Source organism: Helianthus annuus, chromosome 17 (genome assembly GCF_002127325.2).
Source record: "Helianthus annuus cultivar XRQ/B chromosome 17, HanXRQr2.0-SUNRISE, whole genome shotgun sequence".
In the NCBI taxonomy this organism is placed as follows: domain Eukaryota; kingdom Viridiplantae; phylum Streptophyta; class Magnoliopsida; order Asterales; family Asteraceae; genus Helianthus; species Helianthus annuus.
In genome coordinates, this window is record NC_035449.2 from 190,710,974 (window position 1) to 190,732,099 (window position 21,126).

The 21,126-nt window shown below is 34.2% G+C and overlaps 2 protein-coding genes and 2 long non-coding RNA genes across 14 annotated transcripts; 2 read left to right on the forward strand and 2 right to left on the reverse strand.

Annotated features, from left to right (window-relative positions):
- Nucleotides 1–546: 546 nt before the first annotated feature.
- LOC110922023 lies at nucleotides 547–3,546 on the reverse strand. Of its 9 annotated transcripts, none has more exons than XR_004885509.1 (10): nucleotides 3,204–3,546; nucleotides 2,928–3,009; nucleotides 2,327–2,753; nucleotides 2,170–2,218; nucleotides 2,072–2,096; nucleotides 1,775–1,965; nucleotides 1,378–1,569; nucleotides 1,213–1,285; nucleotides 972–1,126; nucleotides 547–841 (listed from the first exon to the last, which is right to left on the reverse strand). It is a non-coding gene; the product is annotated as an uncharacterized LOC110922023 (long non-coding RNA). The 9 variants fall into 9 exon arrangements; XR_002582795.2 differs by having other exon boundaries at nucleotides 2,327–2,767; XR_004885507.1 differs by having other exon boundaries at nucleotides 2,327–2,598; nucleotides 3,204–3,545.
- A 348-nt stretch (nucleotides 3,547–3,894) lies between these two features.
- Nucleotides 3,895–6,346, forward strand: LOC110923508. Of its 3 annotated transcripts, none has more exons than XR_002584127.2 (6): nucleotides 3,895–4,178; nucleotides 4,391–4,547; nucleotides 4,700–4,993; nucleotides 5,085–5,183; nucleotides 5,311–5,374; nucleotides 6,095–6,346. It is a non-coding gene; the product is annotated as an uncharacterized LOC110923508 (long non-coding RNA). The 3 variants fall into 3 exon arrangements; XR_002584126.2 differs by having other exon boundaries at nucleotides 3,897–4,178; nucleotides 4,346–4,547; XR_002584128.2 differs by having other exon boundaries at nucleotides 3,897–4,178; nucleotides 4,346–4,547; nucleotides 6,098–6,346.
- Nucleotides 6,347–11,009: 4,663 nt separating this feature from the next.
- Nucleotides 11,010–12,371, forward strand: LOC110922860 (formin-like protein 20). Its single transcript, XM_022167060.2, has 2 exons — nucleotides 11,010–11,186; nucleotides 11,804–12,371. The coding sequence occupies exons 1-2, from the start codon at nucleotides 11,078–11,080 to the stop codon at nucleotides 11,983–11,985; spliced, it is 291 nt and encodes a 96-aa protein (XP_022022752.1). The 5' UTR covers nucleotides 11,010–11,077; the 3' UTR covers nucleotides 11,986–12,371.
- Nucleotides 12,372–15,004: 2,633 nt separating this feature from the next.
- On the reverse strand, nucleotides 15,005–18,457 carry LOC110925437 (L-tryptophan--pyruvate aminotransferase 1). The gene is made up of 5 exons (XM_022169393.1): nucleotides 18,330–18,457; nucleotides 17,929–18,232; nucleotides 16,866–17,146; nucleotides 16,107–16,411; nucleotides 15,005–15,342 (listed from the first exon to the last, which is right to left on the reverse strand). Exons 1-5 carry the CDS (start codon nucleotides 18,455–18,457, stop codon nucleotides 15,107–15,109), a joined length of 1,254 nt encoding a protein of 417 aa, XP_022025085.1. The 3' UTR covers nucleotides 15,005–15,106.
- Between the last annotated feature and the right edge of the window lie 2,669 nt (nucleotides 18,458–21,126).

Consider the following 21,126-nt stretch of genomic DNA (forward strand, 5'->3'; position numbering starts at 1 on the left):
TTGAATATGAAACCTTCATTATGATGTTGACCAGACCAAAGTCAAAAGATGTAACCTGCATGATTATAAGGCACCTCACACTTGCAGTACTTGAAAGAAGCATCAACATATCACATTTCAGAAACTGACAACTTATTAACACCATATCTTCACAAAATTAACAAAATTTATAGGGGTCAAATCATAAACTATTAATTGACTTTTATAAGAAAAAAAGGAAGTCACAAGATGAATAGATGAATATATCATACAGAGGAATCAGTTGTATAACATAAAAGCCAAACTCTAGCTTATCAATTCAGCAAGCCAATGCTTATGCTTCCGGTTCCATTTATATAGTAGGAAACCCGCGCATTGCTGCGAGACCATTAAACCGAAAAATAAACATTTTGAAGGAAATAAATTGATTCGTTACGACCATAACTAAACCACGTAAAAAAAGAAACAAAAAAACTAAAAAGGCTTTAATGACTTGTTCGTCTATGCTTAGATGACTTGTACATTACCACACCCAATTATGTTTTAAGCAGAACTTACATTAAAATGTAGATAAAAAAGATCCGATTCGTTAGGATATTAGTACAATAAGTACAGTAACTCAGTATAACTCAAAGAAGACCTTGAAAAATAAAGTTGTGATATTGTCAATTCTCTAGTAAATAAGCTCGTTTAACTCTAAAGGGAATTATTGACAGTTTTTTCAACAACACCTGGCCCAAAAGGCTTCTTACTCAAAGCAAGATCCAAATCGAGTGCATTTTGTAATGATATCCTCACAATATCTATTGTCCGCACAACAGATTCAACGTCATTTAGTATCGCATAGGCCTGTCACATGACCCTTGAAGAACAAAAACACCACATGATCATGGTTAATACAGTATGCTTAAACTAATTAATATAAAATCATATTAACATCTTCAAATCTTCATAATGAAGTTTTAACTAATTAATATAAAAATATAACTTACATCTCCTTCATCGAGTTGGCATCAATGTCTTCTAATGGCATTAGTAATATGTTCCACACAAAACACAACCACTTATGATCATGCAATTTTTTATTCAACCTATTTGAAGATCAAGTAGCCTTCTCATGTTGCAACACCTTTTATTGCATTACTTCCTGTGACCAACAACTCTTGTGAGCACATATCACATAGAGTGGCTTTTAATCATGTGATGAGAGAAGGGTTTGGTGTTTAAATATACCTCAGACCAACTATGTCAAACTTCATTTGGCAGAAAGCTTTAAAGGCCCTTTTAAAAGCCACTCTGCCATCTTCTGTTAAAAAGAGTAAAAAAGATTAAACATTAATACATTAATTATTACTCACGTCCATTTAACTAAAGTTTATTAATTAAAACTACATCTACCTTTACAATAGGCTCCGTAATCAAATAATTGATGATCACATGCATTAGTATTACTGGCATACGCCAAGAATCCATCATTCGGCCCAAACTCGTGTTCGATAACTAAATGGGCTCTATTACAGACTCGAGCTCGGGCTTGAGCTCGTTATGGCTCGGCTCGTTCGAGCTTTTAGCCGAGCTGATCTCAAATAGCTAAACCAAAACCAAGCCAATTTGTAAGTTGGTTGTCATTAGTCATTGGTCAAACAAAAAAAAATATAAAAATCACCTACAGTGACTCTAAACTTGTTTTGGTTCAATTCAAAACACAAAAAACATACACTATTAGTTTTTAGTTCATAATTCATATTTTACAACCTATCATCAATATCATAGAAAAGCAGTAATAGCACATTACCATTCCAACACGGTTAGCTAAAGTAAGTCCATTTGTTCCAGTCCCACAACACGGTTAGCTAAAGTACAGCCTCAAAACATGCAGATGCCAAAGGCTCGTTTGAATCGCCATTTCTCTCTTCAACTGGTGTTGCAGCCGTACTTTTCAATCTGCTCTTTGAATATCACCTTCAAAGAAACTATATACTTGCTCTAATCTCACACAACATACACCAATTAGAATCAAATTCGTTCGATAAAAAACCCTAATTTATGAAAATTGAAGTTACAGTTGTGAAATTTGAAACGTGTGTGTTACCTTTGATTCACGAGCCAGATAAACTCTGCCGAATTACATGAAAAATGACTATTAATCTTCCCATGTAGCTTGAATGAAAGAAGTAATGAAGTACATACCTCTAAACCATATCAAAGAGTTCTTCTTTCTTCTTTTCAAACAAAAACCCTAACAAATTATTGTAATGTATCATCAATATCAGTTACGTTAAATCGTTACAAAACCTAACCAGAAAACCTAGATTACTGTATATAATTTGTAAAAAAAAAAACGTACCGGCACATTCCATAAATTAAACCTATGGAAATGCACATAAGACTTTTGCATCCCATCATTGATCATCTCAACTTTGTAATCACTCATTATTCTAGACATAAAGTTGAAATAAAAGAAACGTTCCATCACATATAAGATGCGAGTTGCAACCAATATGCAATCTGACCCGTTGCAGCTGACCAGAACTCCATGTGGCGATCTACCCACGAAATGTCACCTGCAAGCTAACCAAGAATCCAAGCGATAGTCTGGCCCCTTAACAACAATGCAACCTGCAATATGAGCTAATAATCACCCTTTACAAATAAAAATAAAAACATGTTATAGAATGGCAATTGCAATCGACAAATAGCTTCATTGGGGGTTGCCAGCATAAAGGAAAAGCTCCAAATTAAACACGCTAGAGAAAGCTAGAAACGTGGCTTTCCTGCAAAAAAAAACCTGGTAACCCCATTTATATATGTATAAGAAATTATCTTAAAAAAGGTTTATTTATAATATATAAATATAGAAAACGCGAAAACAATAGCAAAAACTCATGAATCGAAAACGCACTAACAATAACCCTAAACACCAATAAAGATTTCATTTAGAAACTTACCTTGTTTCTTTCAATATGAAATCGATGTATATGAAATCGACATATGAAAGCGCCAAAGTAGAAATCGCCGATTGGACTCCGGCTGAGATTTAGGTTTGATGTTTCAATTAGGGTTTTGATAGTATTTTGTTAATGAAATTGGCTAAGGAAAAAAGCGGATGATGAACATACATAACTCAAAATCACGTAAAATATCAAACACGATCAGTTACTTTAGAAGAACAAACACGGACAAACATCATCAATCACAATTTGAGAGGATCGAGAAGAACATACCTGGTAATAAACAGTCGATTGTAAGCTGATAACACTGAGAACTTTCGGTGATATATGATCAGTTGATTGATTGATCAATAGTCCTTTGCAACACCACAATATGCCACAGATCTTCAATATTTGAAGAACGATTGTCTTTGAAGCAATAAACATATCTTGATTGTGATGCGGCTGGAAGAGTTCTAGGGTTTGTTTCCAGGGATTAGGGAAACACAAATAGAAAATCTATTAGAAAAAGATACCGCATAAATATGAAGCAAAAAACGCCGTAAATTCAGTATATTAGGGTTTGTGAATGTGAAGTGTGAATACGAAGGGGAGAGCGTGTTTTCCTTTTAGCGCTCAAATTGATTAAGAATAGAATAATAGGATGCCAGGTGGCAATAGATGGATTAAAATTATGCCAAGTGGCACCAAAGTGTTTTGTTTTAATATAGATAATAGATGTTCCCCTTAAAGTCAAAGGGAACAAAATGCAATCTCAGCCATTAGATGAAGATGAAATTAAATCCTGACCCTTATAATTCAGAAAAAGAAGGGGAGGTTTTTTTTGTTCACTTTGACTTTCTCATACCCCACGATCTATAACTGACCTAAACAAGTGGTTATATATTCTTATGTTGATCTTGACGATTCAAATTCCCTAACTTTTAATCTGGACCGTGTAAATTCACATATTTCTTCTAGAAGGAGTAGTTCAGAGAGGTTTTGCTCTCCTCCTTAACCTGCGGTGGTTTCCTGATTTCTCGTGGATTAACCACGTTCTCCCTCTTCATTTTTTCTCCATAATCTCAGTCTCCTTCTCTCTTCATAAAGATCGCTCCTTTAATTGCATAATCTACCCTGAGAAAACACGCAGGAGATATTGGCAATAACCCTAACCCTTCCATATAAATTGCAAAATCTCAATGCGGGCTAATCTCTTTCATACAATTGCTGATTGGATTTGAATCTCATCTTCGTTCTTAACTTCAGGTAATTACCTTGTAAATATGTTGCATACTTAATTAAAGGATTTGAAATGTCAATTTTGGGTTTTTTATGATGTGCATATATTCACTTGTGAACTGTGTGTTAGTTATTATTTCAATTGTTGATTACAAGATTGATCATGTTCATATACTAACGATAATGTGTTACAGGTCGCACAATCAATAACTTTTGTTTTCCTTTTTATCTGAGTTTAGTTTTCGGTTTTCGACCAACACTCACCGCCCCGTCGGGGATCCCAGCATTTATTTGAATACTCGATCAGTGGGAAAAAGGCAAATCCGTTATATTCAGTCAGCTCACTCCGATAATCAAAAGCCTCTGGATGTTCAATCGCTACACCATGCCCTACAGGTTTGTGTACTGTTACCTCCATATTTTGGTGATGTTAATATTTTTCGAATAGCTTTTTGTCTTATAATGATTGTTTAGTGTTTGTGTTTGTTTTGTGAATAATATGATTTGTAGACTTTTGGTATGCTTCCACACTAATTTAATTGTTGCAGGGAGGAAATAAAGGGTGTCTTGTGTGCAAGAAAAAGATGGCAACTTCTCCCAAAACACTTTCTGGATTCTGCCCTGCCCCATTTACAAATCTTTTGGAATATGTTGTTAATTTGAAGTTTGATGAGTGTATGCAAAAATTTCCATTTGATCGGCTGAAAGTTCTAATCGTGTGACGAGGAGCCTAATCATTTAGGTTTCGTCGAATGCTGAATGATCACATATTCTTTGGTACCCACAAAGTTTATTACCTCCTAAAGTCATAATTGCATTAACTTTATCTTCAAAAGGGGAAGGTATATTATAGTAAAGAAAAAAATGTTTTATCCCTGAGTTATGTAGTTTTATCCATTTAGTTTTTAACCATAATTATTTTTGAAATTGTAGGTCAAACTGATTTCTTGACCAAACGTCAACTGGCATGGAAGACTTCATTTTGTAGCCTTAATTTCATGTTAAAGAAGAACATTTGTTACTTATTTTATGGTACTTATTTTAAATTAACTAATGTTAGTTATTATGTATGTGTGTTACATCTCATTAAAGTAGCTATTTTGCTGAAATACATGTCAAATCTGTGTTAATTTGTTGGCCTATTATATGGTATTTGCAGGTTCATGAAGAGAACTCACATCCTGTTTGTTTGAAGCCGTGAAAATGAAGTCATTTAATGGAAGGTCTGTTCTTTTCACTTAAGTCATGTATGCAATCAACAATTATCATAGTGGTTAAATTGCATATACTGAACAAGAATTTGTACTCTCTTTTAATAACTTGTGTCACGATTATGTAAGTTTATCTAAAGATTATTAGGCCAACTTGCTATTTGGTCTTAGGGATTACATCAAACAAACATACTGAACATCATCGCTATAAACTAATGATTATTAGTTGCGTTAAAAGTTGTTTTTACATTTGTTGTTTTCATGGAAAAAGAGAAGCTTGCAAACTTTGGCATATTTTATTTAAACTATTTTGGGTTATATTTCAATCTGTTGGTTTATATACGACTTCACTCTGGTTCTGTTGAGTCGAATGTATTTTTAATGCATAGAACTTCTGAAATTTGTTTTTTTTTTAAAACAAGATTAATTGTATTGATATAGCTGACACTCTAATTTTATATAGCAAAATTTAAAAGTCTTGATAAAATTTGCTTCGAGTTAAAAAAAATTGGGATTCCGGCTTGCGTTGGTCCATAAAAAACCTTGCATTTGGATCTGAACCTGCCCATACTGCGACCCATAGAAGTAATTCAAGTCACCATGAAACTATATTAGTATTTGGTCTTGGGGCGCTGTGCCTGATCTAACCCCTTTGGTTTTTAATAGTTATATAATATAATATATAAACGCCTTTAACTTCTCATTAACATATATGTGTGTGTGATACAATAGCAGGACCACCCGATTAGCATGGAGCAGCTAGAGTTATTTTCCGGGTCAACACTCAACCCATTAAAAGAGAAGTCTCAGCTTATGTTGGGTTAGAGGGGAAGGAAGTTATGAGCAACAGTTATCTCTATTTTCCAGTTTACTATTTAGACTAGACTATCGTTGTTTTGTTCTTTGTCTTTGAAAAACTCAGTATTTGTTTATTGTATTTGGAGATTAGCTCATCTCAAATAGGCCGATTATCAGTTGTTTTAATTTTAATCGCCGATTTCAAGTTCTTATCAGAGTGAGAGAGTGTGTGTTTGTGTGTGTTCGTCCTGATGACCTTAAACTACCCGTCCACCGGACGGGTATAGAACTAGTTTTATTTAAAATAGAAAGAACCTAATTTTTTCAGTTTGAACGAGCTGCGATGAGATAAAAGTAGGGGTGTTAATAAGTTAAGTTTTTCATGAGTTATTCGAAATCAGTTATTTATTCATTAAAATTATAGCTATAAATATATAAATAAATAATAACAATAAATGTAAATAAATAAAATAGTTAACAAGTAATAAATAAGCTGAGCTCGAGCTAGATAGAAACGTATCCGTATGATATAACCGTAGTTGGATGCTGTACCTTTAAAAAAAAACTAAAAAGTGCATTAGTTATAAAATTGTCATAGTTTTTTAAGCTAACTCTATTTGGGCCAATTAACAATTAACCTTTACACGGTGGTGGTCATTGGAAAAGACAAAACTTTTACACCTTAGGAGAACAAGATTTTGGATTCAAGTCTCATAAACGACTGCAATAAAAAGAAAATTTGCCGTTCAAAAAAAAAAAAAATTAACCTTTACTACCCTCTCTAAAATTCATGTTGATTGTCCTCTAACCCCGAAAAACCATGATGTTACTTGTCGCTGTTATTAATAAATTAGTAATGGAATTTGTTGCTACAACAAATATGAGACCAAGGATAGTGGGTAGATTGGTAAGGCAAAAGGGTTCGCGAGTCTGGTTTTACCAAACGCAAGTCACGGGCCCCCTACGTATGTAATACGTAGGGTCGGATCACTTATCTATCACTTGCTTTAAGCTCAAGGTTGAAGAAGATTCAACCTTGGACAGATGCATGCAATGTGATGATGTTTTGATGTGTGAAGAATAGAACATGCAAAGTACAAGTTCTAGGGGGAGAGAGTCAGATTTCGGAATGTCCCATTGAATGACCAAGTGTGGTCATTTATAGAGAAGGATTGTGCCGAGAAGGGAAACCTTTGACTAAGCGATTCATGTATACAGTGAGAGGGTTACCCGTTTTGGAGGGTTGAAGGCTTTGACATGCGGATAAAAGAGTGTCTTCGCCCACATGCTCTTTTGCAGCTGAGTGGGGAAGTTACACGTAAAGTGTGATGGGACGTGACCCTGTCCCATGCTTTTTGCTGTTCACCACAGCTGGTTGTCATTCGAACCTTTTAACCTTTTAATCCTTTAAGCTATATTGCAGTTATAGTTAGTTTCTTAAGCTTAAGCTACCTACATCACCAAAATTAATTAAGAGTGACGATATACCAAAATAGCCGTTGTTTTATAGAAAATCAAATATGTAAGAACGGTTAGATGTGCCAAATGGGTGGATATGTTGGTAAAGGGTCAAAATTGGTAAACTTTCTTGGAGGGTCAAAATGTTTGTGCTGATATGTAGACTTTTTTTTCTTGTTTTTTTATTTTATTTATTTTTTAAAAGTAATGTGTTTTAGATGGTTATAAGTATTTAATATATTTTTTTATGATTTTTAGTCTACTTGACTCGTAATCCCAATAGCTAGTTTTTTATTTTATTTTTATTTAGTTGTATTGAACACCTATTAGTAAAAAACAACTCCACACAGATAACCGTCGTTAGTTATTTTGTAACTCCTGCTATATTACAACGGGCGGGTTGTGAATTCGGGTTTTCAGAAGAGTTTACGAATGTAATTTCACATACTTTTGAATTACGAGTATATTAATAATCAGAAAGGTTTGAAGCTTAGAATAATCACACACATTCAAACATACTGCTGGATTCTTTATAAATTCCAAATTAGAAAGTTGGGCCCAACCCAACTGGGCCAGTCATTAATAATTTATCTCATTGGATTCGGTAGCTATGGGCCTATGCAGCCACAATCAGTTGGGCTTTAGGAGATAACGAGCGTCACACAAGTTGTGAAGAAAAACAAGTTTTGGCAACATTAAGAAATTTAGTTAGCTAGGACGTCATGGCCCACAAAATTTATACGCTTTACAATACATCAAAGAGTTTGGTATTATTATTAAAAAGTGTTCTCGACTCAAGGTGCACTCAGTTAACCGATTGAAGCGTTTATGATCGCTTGAAATGACAAGCATACATGATGCGCTTGTCAAAATTGTGCGAGGCGGCACGTCATGAGCTTCTTGTACATGGGCATATTTTGTGCATCAGGGTGTATATATAGTTTCTTAGGCTATACAGAGAAATTAATTATATACAAAATCATACGTAATGGTTAGTTATTTCTAAACTTTGGGTAGGTGATTATAGAAACATATATATAAATATTATATAAACACCATGTGCCTCATGTACGTGATGAATGCACCTTCTTTTGTCGCCTTGCGTCTCAACTCTAGGCAGGGGTGCAACAAAGTGGGAGCGGGAGGGGGCGGCCGACCCCCCGAACTTTTCGTTCAGTAGTGGAGACTATGTAGTTTTCGTATAGAAATTTTTGGGTATATACGTTTCCAACCCCTCAGTTTTATAGAAATTTTTGGGTTTATACGTTTTCGACCCCACGGTCAGAAATCTCAAGCTTAGCCACTGACTCTAGGGACCCTATTACCTCTGTGTGGGTTGTGTTATTTTAAAACTAAACATCTTACTAGGTTGAGTCACAAGTCTGGTCAAAATAAAGCGAATAATCTGTAACCCGTTGCCTTTTCAGTATATGAACTAAATTATAATGCATATATTAAAATTTGCTACATAACCGAAGATACTAATAAATTATCCAAAAATTTTAACATTGGGCTGACCACGATTCGGGTTGGATGAGTAACCCAAATATCAAACCCGACCGACCCAAGATCAAAATGGTTAAGCTTATTAGGTTCGGTTCGGTCCAACTAAAATCCAAAAAACTTTCTTGTTTTTGTGATAGACTACACTACACATATGGAAACATAAAAAATATATAATACATGTTTCTCCTGTCTTATTTATAATGAGACTATACACTATAAACTCGATAAATTAATACTCGATTATTAAATAAACTTTCTAAGATAATATTTTTTGCCGGTCCCGACTCGGGGATAGGGTGCTAAATTAATAATTCGCTAAAATTATAAGATAATACATTTTTGATAATTTCTTTAGACCCCATATAAAATATAAATTAATAATTCCTTATATATAGCATATTACATGAATGATTTATGAAGGTTTCTTGAAAAATGACTCAATTGTCTTTTGTTTTTTGTTGAAATCAATTTCTCCTTGAATCTCGTCTCTAATTTTCCTTAGCATGGTAAGAACTTCTAGTGTTGTTTTCTCATAGCTCAACAAGAAATTGTTCAATGTGATTGCCGCTTTAATAGCTTCGTTTCGCGAAGGGGGCTCCATTGTAGACATGGGCGAAGCTTTTAAGGGGCGGGAGGGGACGGCCGACCCCCCGAACTTTTCGCTCAGTAGTGGAGAATGTGTAGTTTTCGTATAGAAAATTTTGGGTATATACGTTTTCGAACCCCCAGTTTTATAGAAATTTTTAGGTCCGGTTACTTCCGCCCCCTCGGTCGGAAATTTCAAGCTTCGCCACTGATTGTAGAACTTTCATCATCTTCTTCATCGATATCATCTTTATTAATTCCAATAACGCTTTCAATAATTTCTTCGAATCTCGTCTGTCATTGTTGTTTTTTTCACACCTTTAAGATGGGAAGCCATGTTGTGTGTATGATTTGTTTGTGTTAACCTATTTTGATCTTGTATTTATATAGAAAATATTTTTAATGTCCATAAAGTTATACATTGAACACAAGAAGCATAATAAGGTGGGAGATTGAAGGTTTCTTTCAAATTGGGCCGTTCATTTGATATACATGCATTGTATACAATAATTAAGTGGAAGTTTGAAAGGTATTTGTAAACTAAGTATTCTACTATAAATTAATAAAATATTAATTAATATATAAATTAATAATTATTAATTTATCGATTAATTAATAACTCTTTTAATTAATAAATTTTGGTGGTCCAAAGTGTATTATTTTATAGAGTTTCTACTGTACATAGTTTATAAGCTACTAATGAAACATCTTACAATAAAAAAAGGAGTAAATTACAAAAAAAATAGTCCTTTATGTTGACACGAGATTGCAAAGTTTGTCCTTTGTCTTAAAAAATTACAAAAAACGTACCAAATGTCTGCAAACCTTTGCATATTGCGTCCTTTGACCCTAACGCAGTAAATTTTAAATATTAATTATATTTCTTTTAACTTTTTAGTTATTTATTTAACAGTAAGGGTATTTAGGTCATTTAACACCCACTTAACAATGAAAAATAACTAAGTTAGGGATAAAGAACATAATGTGTAGGGGTTTGCAAACATCGAGTACGTTTTTTGTACTTTTTGAAGATAAACTACACACTTTGCAATCTAGTATAGGATGATTTTTGTAATTTACTAAAAAAAATAATAATTCAATTTCGGTTTTAGCCCAACATGAAACCGACCCAACCTATAATGGTCCGGTCTCATTTTCCAAAATACTTCGAAAAGCTTTGGTCTGGCCCATTTAAACCCGACACACACCTCTAGGACTCATTTTTGGAGTTTTGTGTCTCACAAAACATATCATCCACACATAACATTTTCGAATAAAACAATTTCGAATGTTACAATTATTATTTTGAAAAGATATCATCAGGGAATATTTGAAGAAATTAAAACAAAGGATAAGCTAGCTACTCCTATGAAGAAGACGACGACGTTTTATGCAAAACGATTTGCTCTATTGCTTGTTTTTCTAATTATTGATCAAGTTTTTCAAGCAACTTCTGTTTCAATGGAACCACATCTAGGTAAATTAATCTTTAATCACTTCTCATGCTTAATTTTGTTGAACGTTAGTTTAAATTAGGGGTGTGAATTTTTGACACGACACGGCCTTAACGCGAAATTCGCGGGTGTAGGTTTAGTCTAAATGGATTCGAGTCAGTTTCAGGTTGAACCCGCAAACCAGTTTAGCTAAACGGGTTATGTTCAGGTCAACCCGGTCCTGTTTAACCCATTTATATTATATTATATATTTTACAATATTGGGTGTGTATTTTATGCCATAATTTTAGATTAAAAAAAGAAACTAACGTAACATTTTATAATTTAAATGTAATTGTATTATATACATTTGTGTGTGTTTTGTAGTATAAGTTTAATATTAACATATTAAATTACGACAAAATTAAAAAGATCGGGTTGAAAGTGTCGTGTACGGGTTAACCCGCAAATATTCGGGTCGTGTTTGGGTTCATATGTATCATGTATGACACAATTTTTGGGTTCGGACCGGGTTTGTCTAAAATTTTCGAGTTTGGGTCGGGTTGAACCCACCAACCCGCGTACATGACCCGTTTAGCACCCCTAGTTTAAATTGCAATGGCTATTGAGAAAATTACACCGACTCGGAATTTACGTGTAGGAACTGTATTTTCCGGCAGAAATAGAATGCTTAGAACGCGGTCATGGCCACCACCTGCACCTAAGGTAAATCGAGCTCGGAATCAGGGGTTCTTTTTTCCACCTCCGCCACCACCACCACCGCCTCCGCCGCCACCGCCTCCGCCGCCACCACCGCCGCCACCTTGTATTACAGGTGTTTAGATTTAACTATTCAAAAGAGGGTTGCAACGTAGCTTGTTGACCGTTTACCTGCCATTCTTATGTAATTTTTTCTATTGTTAATGAAAAGAATCGAATGATGTCCGGAAAGAAAAAGATTTAACTATTTAATCATAACAACTATTTAATCATAACATATGTAAAATTGAAGCAGGGTCTTTGTAACTTTGAGTTTAAGTCGTTTATTTTTTCTGTATCTTTGAATATTTATAATATAAATAAATATATGTTTGGAAATTGTTTGGTAGAGGTGTTTTTTAATCTGGTGTTTATGTGAAATAGTAAACTAAAGAGGCAATTACATATATCCTCTTTTAAAATTCATTAATTATGTATATATATTTAATTCAAAACCAAAATTGTATATATCCCCTTCCTAAAAAATAAAAATTACAGATTCACTCATTTTCAATTATTTTATTATTAATAAAATATAAAATGACTATTTTACCCTATCTTTTATTTTACATTTACTTTTTAATAAACTTTCAATTTAATATATCAATTCACTGCATTTTTAAACTACTGAACCAAGTTCACAACAATTTCCATAAAAAAAGGTCTTTAGAACTATTGTTCTTCAAGTGCATTTTCAACTTTTTCAAACAATTTCCATAAAAAAGGTCTTTAGAACTGTATAATCAGAATCGCACCGGAATAAAAAAATACAATCAAACAAATGCACATGTATAATCGTCTCCGGTTTAGTGGTTACGGTTGTTAACGAATCGATAGGCATCGCCGATGGGTGGAAGAGGTGGCGGACAGGGAGGAATGAAAATTCATTATTTTCTAAGTTTAAGAGGGTATTTTGGTCATTTTGTTATGTAATTTAAATTTTGAGTTAGGTATATATGTAATTAAGAGTGAAAATAAGGGGATATATGTAATAATCCCTATACTTAAACTGTTAGTAACGATTTATAATCTTTTGAGTAAACTTCCGTTTTGCTCCTCGTGGTTTGGTCGTTTTAATGTTTTACCCCAATTCTTTAAAAATAACCATTTTACTCCCTGATCTTTATAACTTATCACCATTTTACTCAACGCCTCAAACCCCATCCATTTCCGCCGTTAATTCCTGGTCACGTGCCCCACATAAGGGGCAACCGGTTGAAAAAGTGAAACTGAGCAAAAGCAAACCATTACTACATTTAGATTTTGGTTTGGGTTTGGGTTTAATGGACTTTTAAACATGCAACTTTTGGCATGGGTTGGGTTAGACCTAAAATTATAGAAATATGTATTGCAATAACATATTAATTGACATGTATCGATTTTGAGATGATATATTAAGAAGAAAAATTAGTTTACCAAAATAAGAAGAGAAGTTAACGAGTGTTTAATATCATAATATATTATTAGTTATGTTATATTACTAAAACTAAGTAGGTGGTTAGCGCCACGTAGATGACAAATCAGCAAAGAACTTTATTATTAGCTATCATGTAGCAGTATCTATAATCCCTCTGTCATCATTACTTAATTATTTTTTTTAGTTTGGATGTGTTTTAAATTAATAAAAATTATAAAAAACATAAGTTTTAAAACAATGACTAAAGTAAAACATAAAAATTACCATTAAACTAGAATAAAAAAATTGCAAACCAACTTAATAAAAACAATACATAAAAGTAACGGCCTCACAAAATTCTTCAAGCCGAAAGATGACGAAAACTAGTGTTTAGAAGGTGTTGGAACTTAACATGGGCCGCGTCAATCGATAAAGAGCCTCCCAAATCTCTCGCACATTGTTTGAATCATCATAAAGCTAGTAGTAATGTGATGCACATTATGATTGTTTGCACCCACTTGTTGATGAAAGTGTGCCAAAACCACGTTCCAAGTTGTAATAGAATTTGGTGGCTGCCATTGCTCGGTGACATGCACCCAACTCATAGCCAAAGCGATGTCCTTTTCCTCGGTCCATCGGCTCGCCATTTGAATTTTGAAGAACAAAAAATACGAGAGAGTTGATTGATTTTGTAGTATAAAAAGTGAGAGAGTTTGTGGTATAAATTAATAAAAAAATGTGAGTTATATAGCGGAGATTTTTAGAAGAAAATATTACATATATATTTTTTAATTTGAACCTTTGTAAAACAATCAAATATTAAATGCACACCAAATTCAACCATTGGCGTTCGTTATCATCGTCGCGAATCCATTCATGGCGCCCCCCTTGGCTCCCCTGCAAGATGTGTAGGGGCGCTATGGGCTCATGTGGACAAGGGTGCGGCTCCACACCGCACAACATTTTATATTGTTAAAGCACTTATACGTAGTTAATAGTTTAATAGGTTATAATAACTATATTATATAACTATTTAAGATTTGTAAACTAATAATTAATCTTAAAGCATTATAATCTTATAAATTCTTTTTTACCTGTGTCGAAACTTATAAAATTTAGATCTTTTGAATCGCTGCTAAATAAACATACAAATATAATTATTTATTTATATATTAAAAATTACAAATAAAGTTTTTGTCACGAGAAAATAAATAAACCTATGACTCTATATATGAATCTAATATATAATTGAAGTTTAGTAAGTTAATTTTTTTTAATAACAATATTACTAAGTTAAATTACCATGAATCATTTTCACCAAATAATAATAATAAAAATAAAGCATAGCATTTTAGTTGATTAGAATAGATTATACTCTTCGTTTCATCATGCGTCATGACAAAATATGAGCCCATGACATTATAGTCTAGTGATATTTTAAGGGTATGATAAGGCTTTGGACTAATAGGTCCTGAGTTTGATTCCTACAAGGAAGATTTTTTCTCATATTTATTAGGTTTCCTCCTAAATTGGTGTATAGACATTATGCCTAGTGGAGATAGATCGTGTGGTTTCACTGGTGACACAATGATACTTTAGTGGTCTGTGATCCAAATTTGCCGGTAAAAAAATTTGACAAAATAAAAACTCCAAAATAAAACCAAAAGAGCCACATTTAGTAAAACTGATCAAAATTCATGACTGAACATGTAACAAAACATAGATTTATTATATAAATTTGAAAATGGTGGCTGGATCATGAGTCATACACCTCTCATTCTGGATCTCCACACCAATTTTAGTATCATATTAAACAAGATTTCCACTTGCATTAGCCTTGTCTTTCTCATCACCATTGTTGAAGCTTTGAATCTTTGAAAGCCTATCAATGAACAGATTAAACTCATCTTCTCTACCAACCATGCTAACCCTAACAAACCCAGGATCCGACCCGAATCTCCTTCCACTCCTTGCTAAAATCTGGTGACCTCTCAATAGCTTCTCACAGTCCTCAATTTCTTCTTTGCATTTCATCCATGCAAAAGCTGTCATCATAGTTTCACTTCACATTAATAATATACTTAAGAATCTTTAATCTTTTTCGATTTTAAATTTCAGTTTGCTCTTTAATCTTTATGGTTTCGATCTTAACTAATTTATGGATTTAAGACGTACTTATCAATCATTTGTACCAAACACTTTACTAAAAGTGGCGGATCTAGAAAATCATTGCACTGCCGCCGGAGTGTCAAGGGGCAATGGGGGTTACCCCTTGTTACACTCTAGATCCGCCACTATTTACTAATGCAAGACGGTAGCGAGAAAAAAACTTGATATGTTTAGATAAATTAATTCCAGATTAGAGAAAGTGTATTATCAAATTGTCTCAAACATTACTAGATATATACCCTCTATATAGGCTACCCTAGTGACAAAGCATTAAGTTCAGTCAAAATATACATATTGATGGTAGGGTTGAACGAAATAATAAACGTGACCAAAAATCTATACTCATCTAAATAACTAACACTCTACACTAACACTTTTTAATAATTAAATTAAATTAAAATAAAGAATAAAAACCAACAATCTAACATAGAAACTAAACTAATTAAAAAGATTGCATGATAATTATTTTTGAGTTATGGACAGTGTTTAGCATTCACACTAGACCTTAAACCACGGACGTAAATGATCCCTCGGTGAAGATAGGGTGCGTCACTAAAATGCCGTGTGATATATTATTGAGTACGTTTGTTTGTTTGTTTGACCATATAAAGTAAAACTTGTATGATGTTGAAGTAATTACCTGGATGGGCATTAGTGATATCTCCGAAGAAATTGCAATGTTGATCAAGAGGGTATTTTGGTATAGTAAACATTTGGTTCTCTTTCAATATTTCCCTTAAAATCTGCCATCTTTTCTTCATCAAACTTTGCCCAAATTCAAAAAAGTTATCGCCTTGTGGAGATCCAAATTGTTTGCATCCATCAGCAATGAATTGCAAGATATTTGCAACCCTCAGTTGTGACTCTTTTGATACCCCAATTGTAGTCACTTCCATGAACTTTATCATCCTTTTCGCCACTTCTTTGTCTTTCACAAGTGCCCATCTATTGTTAAAAAATCATGAGAATAAAGTCTACACATAATTTAGCCTAAATTATAACTATATTATACATTTATACATATAATCAATATACAATATTCTAGTCAATAATATATTGTAATGTAATTATCATAGAATATAAAATGTATCTACCTATAATATCAGCTATCAACATAGATTTACCAACATATGAAAGATCATTAGTTTTTTTATTTTTTTATTTTTTTTTAATAAATTAGTTGGGAACTGAATAAGTTAGTTGAATAGTAATATTATTTCAAAAAACCGTTGTATTTCCTGAAGAAAATTATAGTCAATATATAAGTGCCCTTTTTTTAAGGTTACCATTGAACATCGTTATCGTTATGTGTGCGTTTATCTATATACTATATAAAGCATCTCTTTTGCACATTAAGGTAATTTCACCATAATTTTAAGATACATAGAAGATGTCTTACCCAATCCGCGAACCGGCATGACCAGTGCATTTGGAAGCAGTAAACAACATGATGTTGAATTCTAATGAAGAAGTGATAGGGGTGTACTGAGGCCAATAATAAGCAAGATCATGTACTAAGATCCCGCCATCACGGTTCACCACGGATCCCTGGATCACACCATTGGGGTTGTTAGGTGACGTCACCAGTTCGATATAAGGCTCATCTTTATCGAACTGGCGCGCATCACCTGCCCATTTGTATAATCCTGACCTAACCAAATCCGCAATCTCCGGGTATGCCTGCATTTGGTAATTCATTCAAATTATATCGTTTAATCAATATAGGAAATTATACATTTTAATGTATAAATTTGATTCTTTTATTTAAGGGTACCAAATTCTGGCATTAAATAAGGGGTAAACGTTTGACCATGTTTCCAGGGGCGGTTTTTAGGGTGTAAGGGGTGCTCACCTAAGAGGTGAGTCCCCTCTCTTACGCCCAACCAATCCTCGTGTGCCACGTCAACTCCCCTCTTAAACTCCCCTAACACCCTAAATTGATGGCGGCACTCACCTCTTAGGTGAATTGGTTTTTTTTAAAAAAAAAAAAAAAAAAGAAAAGCATTGATTGGTCAAGCTCTCCCTCTCTCCTCTCTCTCTCCTCCCCCTCTCTTCGGCAGCTCCCCACCGTTTTCCACCCTCTCTCTACCTCACAGATTTAATGGCGGTACCATCCCGCTCGGCAAAGGGGCTCACCGATGGGGGTTTCGGTGGGTACCCCGGGTACCCTTAGAAGGCCCGTGCAAGGGCCACGACCCTGGCAAGTTTTTCGGCCGTAGTGCTAATTTTCCGCATTTCGATCGAAATTTTTTGTATATACTATGTTCGGCCCGGGCATTTTTTAGTGCCCGTGTCTTTCGGCCCTGGGACGTTCAACGGGCAAGATCCGCCACTGCATGTTTCACAACGATCCCCATATGAAACATAGCCAAGATTTTACCACATTGTGACTGGATATAAAAGGAGTTACCCCAGATAAAAAAAATATATAAAAAAGTTTGAATTAGATCATATATATGTACCGAATAATAAGGAGCTGCTGACACAACACTGATCTGGTTAGGTTGGTGGTTTGATGTGAGCGCATAGAGCACTGCATTCACCAAATGGCTCGAACCAGTCCCAACCACAATCGAATAACCATCAGTTACTGCATTGCCTACAGCCCCATGCAGGCTCCTGATCGCTTCCTCAAGCTTTGGTTCAAGAAACCAACAAGGGTTTTTAGGGTTTGAAAAGTAACTCAAAGAATCACACCCTTTAATCTCAACCGTACATCTGTCCCCCATTTTTTCCCAAAAAGCCTCGTACATCGTTGGATCCCCACTGTAAATTTCACATGTTTATTAAACCAAGTTCATAAAATATTAAAAAGAAAACAAAACATTTTAATAAATAAATAAAAAATGTATATGATACACACTGGTCTAAGTTGATGATAGCATCCGTTGGTATGTTTTTGGTAACACTGTCGCGATTCTCGACGGTGTTACCTTCGTTGGCAACCGCGGGTGCAAGTCGGGTTTCGTTAACTTGATCGATACCGCCCATTTTTTTGCAATGAACCTGATGAGTATTAGTGATAGTGATAGTGTTGGCATTTGATGATAATTTGATGGTTTATTTATATAGTGAGATTGAGATATGAGAATGTTGTTTCTTGGTTTCGATAAAGGAGAGTTGTCACTGAATTAACTAACAGTCATTAAAAACGGATTTGCTTTTTGACCCGTATAAAATGAACTTATGTTGCATATGTATGGAAAACGAAATTAAAAAGGTAGTTTTTTTTTTTAACAGTAAACTTCATTAGAAAGAAATTAAAAAGGTAGTAAATCAAGATTTGTTTAATGTATATGTACATTCAATGTTTCAATATGTAGAAATTATTTAATATGTTCTTTGTATTTGTACACTTTTTTTGATCATGAATTTGAATTTAGAAAAAGGGTTATATGCATGATAAATGTTTAAAATATGTTAAAAAGGTAGTTTGAGTTTTGACTGTCTTACTCTTCTTTTAATGTATTTTGACTAATTACTCTTCACTAAATACCTTGTAATGGTCCTTTCTAGTGGAATTAAGAGGGTGTTTGATGTTGAGTTTTGAAAATAGATTATGTATTATGAATGATCAGAATCAGATAATTAGCTGTAATAAAACGTGCTGCAGAAAGATAGTGTTTGGATTTGATTATGTTGTTTGATATCACAATAATCAGATAATCAACAGTGTTTGGATTTGATTATGTTGTTTGATATCACAATAATCAGATAATCAACTATTTGAGTGTTTGGCAAGTATATATATTTTAAAAAATAAATAAGTGAAAACGCAGATAATCAATTTTTGGATTATCACGTTTTCCTGCAGTCAGGGGTGACCTACTTTTGGATTATCACGTTTTGATCTCTACAAAACGTAAAAAAATCAGTTTTAATTAATTTTTTACCAAACACTCAAAATAGATTTTTTGCGATTTCAAAACACAATAATCAAAAAATCAGGTTGAAAAAGCAATCCCAAACACACCCTAAATCATAAACAAGAAAAAAAGTTTAAACCTTGAGTAAGATTCAATATTTGTTGTTTGTTTAATTTTGTATTAATTGCTTTTTAAGAGTAGAGCGGGGCTTGACTACAAAATCCATTTTTCCTACAAAGTGTACAAAGTTATAAAACACCACAATTTCAGTCATAAAACACACTCAAAACACACAAATAAGAAAGTGAAGATCATTAAAACACGATATCCAAACCCTAACATTCCATAAAAACTTCAAACACATTATTGTAGAACTATGAAAATAAAACACAACATGATAATCAACATAAAACACACTAATGTTAGTCATTCGGTAATCAAAGCCTTATCATCCAAAACACAACACAAAACCCACAAATATGGCGTTTTAGTAATCTTTACTTTGTTATTTGTGAGTTTTGGGTGTGTTTTATGGCTGAAATTGTGGTGTTTTATGACTTTTCACACTTTGTAGGAAAAATAGACTTTTTAGCCAACTCCCACCCTATATATATACATTACTAAATTAACAAATAACTAGGTCTCTTTTAAGCTTTAAGGCCAGGCGGGGCGGTCCGTGATGGACGCCCGGCCACGCGTTATATAATAACGAACACCGCCGCCCCCTATTTTTCACGCGTTATATTTTAAACCCGTTGAAGTAATCACGCGTTGAAAGTTTAAAAAATTCGAACGTTGGCTTGGTATTTGACCGTTATTCAACGGTAAACTTCAATAAAAAAAAAATTAACCTTTAACCTTTTATCTATATATATCTCCATTTTAAACCATTTTACACACACCAAAACATAAACCAATTTCACACAATCTACATATTTCTCAAATGGAGTTCCCTACGGATTCGACGTTTCCGATGTCTAGCGATAGCGATACCGAGTCGTCTTCCGACAATGAGACGCTAAAATATTTTGTGTCGGTGTATAACGAACTTGATGCCGAGTCGTCCCGCCCAAAGAAGAAGATGGTAGACCGTGATCGTATACGTGCCAACGAAGTGTTGATGGACGATTATTTTGTGGAAAATCCGCTCTACAATGCTGAAACGTTTAGAGATCGGTTTCGTTTACCCAAAGAATTATTTTTAAAGATTGTTGGAGACATCGAAGCAAGCGAGGAATGGTTTCAAGAAGGTTACGATGTGAGAGGCAAACCAAGTTTCACGCCGATACAAAAATGCACGTCCGCCATTCGCCAACTAGCGACAGGTAACCCTCCCGATCAATATGATGAATACCTAGCTATGTCGGCCAGAACTTCACGTGAATGTTTGCAATTTTTTTGCAACGCGGTCATTAAGTTGTATGCTAAAGAGTTTTTACGTAAACCGACGAGCCACGACATCTCATGTATTTACGCCGCACATGAGGTTAGATGGCATTTTCCCGGGATGCTCGGTAGTATCGATTGTACACATATCGAGTGGAAAAATTGTCCAAGAGAGTTGCGAGGGGCGTATGTTAGGGGAGACATCAGAAGACCAACCATCATACTAGAAGCGGTGGCGTCGAATGATTTATGGATTTGGCATTCGTATTTCGGTGTTCCAGGTTCAAACAACGACATCAATGTGTTGCACACGTCGCCGTTGTTTCAAACCGTAACGGATGGTACCGCACATTCCTCTCCTTTCTATGTTAACGGGCGACATTACAAACGAGGCTTTTTTCTTGTGGA